This window comes from Aspergillus japonicus (assembly GCF_003184785.1).
Source record: "Aspergillus japonicus CBS 114.51 unplaced genomic scaffold BO86scaffold_58, whole genome shotgun sequence".
In the NCBI taxonomy this organism is placed as follows: domain Eukaryota; kingdom Fungi; phylum Ascomycota; class Eurotiomycetes; order Eurotiales; family Aspergillaceae; genus Aspergillus; species Aspergillus japonicus.
In genome coordinates this window covers 221563-226274 of record NW_020291695.1, presented here as the reverse complement: position 1 = coordinate 226274, position 4712 = coordinate 221563, and the positions used below count along the sequence as shown (strand labels likewise).

The following is a 4712-nucleotide window of genomic DNA, read 5'->3' as shown; positions in this document are numbered from 1 at the left end:
ATGAGATTGATATACTGTTGTGTCCAGTTCAATCAAGATAATGTATAATATCAATTCAAACCATAATCATATACATAATAGGTATCAAACGGCCCAGACCCAAAAACGCCCTGTCGCAAATCTACAGACCCCCCACAAAAAAACACCCGAAACAAACACCTTTGGCCCTTAGCCTCATCACCCTCAGCCTCGTCACCCTCAGCTCAGCTCAGCTCAGCTATGCTGGAACTTCACCAGCGCATCCCGCACCAGGGCAATCACCTCCTGCAGCACCTCGGCCTGGCCGGCGTGCACGTCCACGATCAGCGCGTCCCACTCGTCGCCGACCACGGGCTCCTCCAGGTCCATCAGCTGCGACTGCACCATGCTGCTCTTCATGTAGTGGGCCTGCCGCTGCGTGACGCGCTGCAGCAGCGCCGTCGGGTCGACCTTGAGGTAGAGGAAGTGGATCTGCACCGCGGGCGAGCCGTACGCCGCCACGCGCATCACGTCCCGGTACTTCTTCTTCAGCGCCGAGCACGCCACCACCACCCCCGTCGGCGGCCGGTAGCCGTTCGCCTCCGACGGCGACAGCGCCGCGATCGCCGCCTGCCGCAGCGAGATCAGCCAGTCCCACCGGTCCGCGTCCGTCAGCGGCACCCCGTTGCTCATTTTGGTCTTGTTCGAGGCCGGGTGGAACTGTTCGGGGGTGAAGGTCAGTATTCACGGGCAGGCATTTCGAAGGGGTCGACTGGAGAGAGGGGGTGTTTTTGGGGAGAGGTGGACGTACATCATCGCCTTCGAGGAATGGCACCCCCAATTCCTCCTGCAGCCCGCGCCCAACGGTGCTCTTCCCGCACCCGGCGGGCCCGGTCACCACCCAGATGTGTTGGATCTGCTGCGGCGGGTGGGCCGCAGGCTGCTGCTGGGCTTGGTCGGCCCACATGGGGTTCGTGGTGGTGTGGTTGATGTTGAGCGGGGTGTCGACCACCGCGCCCTTGTTCTTCATGGCGGGTTGCGGGCGTTCGCCGGCGGAGAGCATGGTGGTTTGTAGTTGGGGAGTGGTGGGTTTGGGTTTTAAGGGGTTCTGGGACAATGAACGGTGCGCTGGGATAATTGGGTGTTATGACGTGCTCGGAATCTGTGGGATTTTGGTTGGAACCACAGTTGGGATTGTTGAAGTTGGAGTTGGAGCTTGTGTAGGAGCGGTAGAGTGGAAAGTGTGTGGTGTATGTATGTATGTATGTATGTATGTGTGTATGGATGGATGTACTCCGTATAGGTGGGTAAAAGTTGGCTTAAGTTCTCCCTGACGCAACAACCGGGGGAAAGACTGAGCTTAAGAAGGGCAAGAACAAGATCGGGGAAGAAACCACGGCTATCAAGCAGAAGGGAAAGGAAAAGACGGGAAATCAGAATGATGAAAGGGTTTCCAGGACGGGCAACAATACTAATAATATTCCCATGGGCTGGCTGTGGGTCAGTCACTCAGTCAGTCCGGGGGGGGGGGGCGTTATCGGCTTCAGAATGACACTGTTTCGTCCGGTCTGGCTGGTTTTTCCTGAATTTGCAACCTGATTGAATGTGATTGATCATTCTTCCCTACTCAGTTCCAGGATCCACCCCGGCTTCTGGGATCGGGTGTTGAGACAGCGCGCAGAATGGGCCGGATTTAAGGTATCAGAAGTAACTTAGAGGAAAGGACTTCCCACTCGTCATTTCATCATTCACCACTGCGGCGGCACTGCATTTGGAGTGGGGGGAAAGGGAACACCAAGAAAAAAAAAGGGTGGGGGAAAAAAGAAATAAAGAACCGTCTTTCTTTTCTTCCCTGAGACTCCGGCGGTCTGGTTGTTAGCGGGAGATCCGATCGGGCGTGGTATCGCATACGTATGCCTTACACCATTCTGTATTCTGTATTCACAGAATAGACAACTAGGCATCCACAGTACAGTGACGCAGCACCTGTATCACCTTCTCCGCCATTGCCATTGATCCAGATGAGACAAAAATCCCATCCATTGCTCCAATCATTGTTGTGAACAAGGGTGTTTCGGAGGAGTATCGGGTGAGATGACTTGCGCATGCCATGATGTCACTGGAGCTGTGATCTGTAACCGGCGTTTCGGAACAGTCGGTAAAATTCCACCCCGTGAGCTATTTTCCGACCAGGAAAAATGGGGGTTGCGTTTCTCTTTGTTCCCCCCACGCTATACCCTCTCTGGCACTAGCCGGCTGTTCCTGTCCTTTTCCATACACCTTCTTCGATCCTTCCAGAGGCTTTCCTCTCTCGAAGGCTCGCTCCAGTTCTACCTACTGTGGACCCGTTTCAGACACTTACACTTGCATGAACAAACCAGCAACACCAACAACAGAAACAATCACAAGTCGGATGGGATCACTGTTCATTCCGTTGATCTGTTTGCAGCAGCCTAATTGTCAAACCAACTGGCAACAGTATCACGAGGTCTCATCATCCTTCCGGCGGTGAATCTACCGAGACAGCAAGGAACAAAAAGTCCGGCCTGGGCCGTACCTTTTCCTTTTCCCCGGTCCCAACCATTGCGACAGATCGGATTTAAGCTTGACGGGGGTCATTTCCCTCTGTTCACAGCAGGACTCCATTCCCGTAGGTACACGTCGGTTGGTGTTACCTCTGGCCCAACCAGAGCTGGACCTTTCATCATCTTCCCCTCTTGTGAAACCCATTTGGCCTTGATCATGCGTCCCTCTTTACTCACCGCCGCCGACCAAAAGGAATGCGAAACTTGCCGAGTAACACAATGATTCCCTGACCTTGCACTCCCTAGATAGCTTTTCCAAGGTTAATGTTTCCCTGGCAGCTCTGTGCATGATCCGACTGGGGTGCATGGGTTCATGACCGGATTTCTGCCCAACGACCTCCTCCGTCAAGAGGCGAGAGAAATAACTTCAAGCGCCCTACGCTGACTGATTATTCCTTCCGAACTGGTGACTGTGTCCCCTCAAAAACCCCTCATTTATATAGACAGGTCATCCAATTAGAGTATCGATCCCGGACAGGAGGGGACGGATGACTTCCCCAGACTTTCGGAGCCTGATTCTGCAGCGCGAAAGGGGGAATATTCCCCGCTCCAGCGACTTGAGAGTGCGGTTATGCCCCGTCGATCTTGCCGCATGTCATTGGGACGAGACCGTGTATACAGACTTTCTTTGGAGCATCACGAGCTGTCGGCAGATCCGAGTAGGACGTCGCACATGACGTGCAGAGTACTGGACTATAAAATAAAGAACGTTCCATACAACCAGGGCTTCTTTGGCGGGCAGGCATGACGAAGGCGGTGAGTACGTAATCGGCGATAGTGCCAGCGCGTCCACCGCCGCCAGGCAGTCGAGATGCCGCCGAGGAGAGCTGCCCATCTCATAGCCATTCCTGTCCGGTAACTCTCATTCAATTTCATTTCCGCTCGGGTACACGGCTTGATTTGACGAGCCTGGAAGTGTCCAACAGCTGCCAATCAGATTCGTTCCACTACTTTACCCCCTGCAGCACCCCAGCTCCTGGACTCCTTCCCCCTCCCCGACGATGACCTCCCTCTTCTTCTCCACGCCGGTGGACATCGACGTGGTTCTCGAAGATAGCGATGAGCGCCAAACGGTCGACGTCAAGTTGGACAAGGGCCGTCGCGAGAGGGTCCCTCTCTACATGGATGGCGAGTCCGTCAAGGGAGCCGTGACCGTCAGACCCAAGGATGGAAAGCGGTTGGAACACACTGGCATCAAGGTGCAGTTTATCGGTACAATTGGTATGAGGCCCAGTTAATCCATCCGCGCGCGGGGGCATGTCCCATCTTTCCCCCTTTGATAGTATTACATGGTCATGCTAGGGTGCATTACACGAAGCTAACCCGCTCCTTCCCAGAAATGTTCTACGACCGCGGCAACCACTACGAATTCCTGTCCCTGGTGCAGGAGCTGGCGGCGCCCGGCGAGCTGCAGCACCCGCAGACCTTCCCCTTCAACTTCAAGAACATCGAGAAGCAGTACGAATCCTACCACGGCATCAACGTCAAGCTGCGCTACTTCGTCCGGGTGACGGTGTCCCGGCGCATGGCGGACGTGATCCGCGAGAAGGACCTCTGGGTGTACTCGTACCGCATGCCCCCGGAGACCAACAGCCCCATCAAGATGGACGTTGGCATCGAGGACTGCCTGCACATTGAGTTCGAGTACTCCAAGTCGAAATACCACCTGAAGGACGTCATTGTCGGCCGCATCTATTTCCTCCTGGTGCGACTCAAGATCAAGCACATGGAGTTATCGATCATCCGGCGCGAGACCACGGGGTCGCCGCCCAACCAGTACAACGAGAGTGAGACGCTGGTGCGGTTCGAGGTGAGTGCAGCTGGAAAAGATCTGGGAATGAGAATAGTGCTGGGAAATGCTAACGGCGCACGTTACAGATCATGGATGGGTCGCCCTCTCGCGGTGAGTGAGAAACGCTTCCTCTCTGGACGAGTCCAGCCAATGCTGACGATCCCTGCCCAGGTGAAACCATTCCCATCCGTCTCTTCCTCGGCGGATTCGACCTGACGCCCACCTTCCGCGATGTCAACAAGAAGTACTCGACGCGGTACTACCTCAGCCTGGTGCTCATTGACGAGGGTAAGTCGGTTACGCTGTCTCTTTCTATGTCTCCCCACCCGCCCATGCCTTGTTTTCCTTTTTTTTTTTTTTTTTTTTTTTTTTTTTTT

General features: G+C 54.7%; 2 protein-coding genes across 2 annotated transcripts in view; one reads left to right on the top strand and one right to left on the bottom strand.

Moving 5' to 3' along the window:
- Nucleotides 1-213: 213 nt before the first annotated feature.
- BO86DRAFT_320902 (gluconokinase) lies at nucleotides 214-1021 on the bottom strand (the record flags this gene model as incomplete). Its single annotated transcript, XM_025668321.1, has 2 exons — nucleotides 214-678; nucleotides 770-1021. The coding sequence occupies 2 exons, from the start codon at nucleotides 1019-1021 to the stop codon at nucleotides 214-216; spliced, it is 717 nt and encodes a 238-aa protein (XP_025524339.1).
- Nucleotides 1022-3296: 2275 nt separating this feature from the next.
- Nucleotides 3297-4712, top strand: part of BO86DRAFT_345392 (vacuolar protein sorting-associated protein 26) — a 2701-nt gene continuing 1285 nt past the window's right edge. The window contains exons 1-4 of the mRNA XM_025669201.1: nucleotides 3297-3764; nucleotides 3881-4353; nucleotides 4422-4446; nucleotides 4507-4623. Of these exons, the coding sequence (XP_025524338.1) occupies nucleotides 3545-3764; nucleotides 3881-4353; nucleotides 4422-4446; nucleotides 4507-4623 (835 nt within the window). The 5' untranslated portion in view covers nucleotides 3297-3544. The remainder of the gene's footprint in view (nucleotides 3765-3880; nucleotides 4354-4421; nucleotides 4447-4506; nucleotides 4624-4712) is intronic.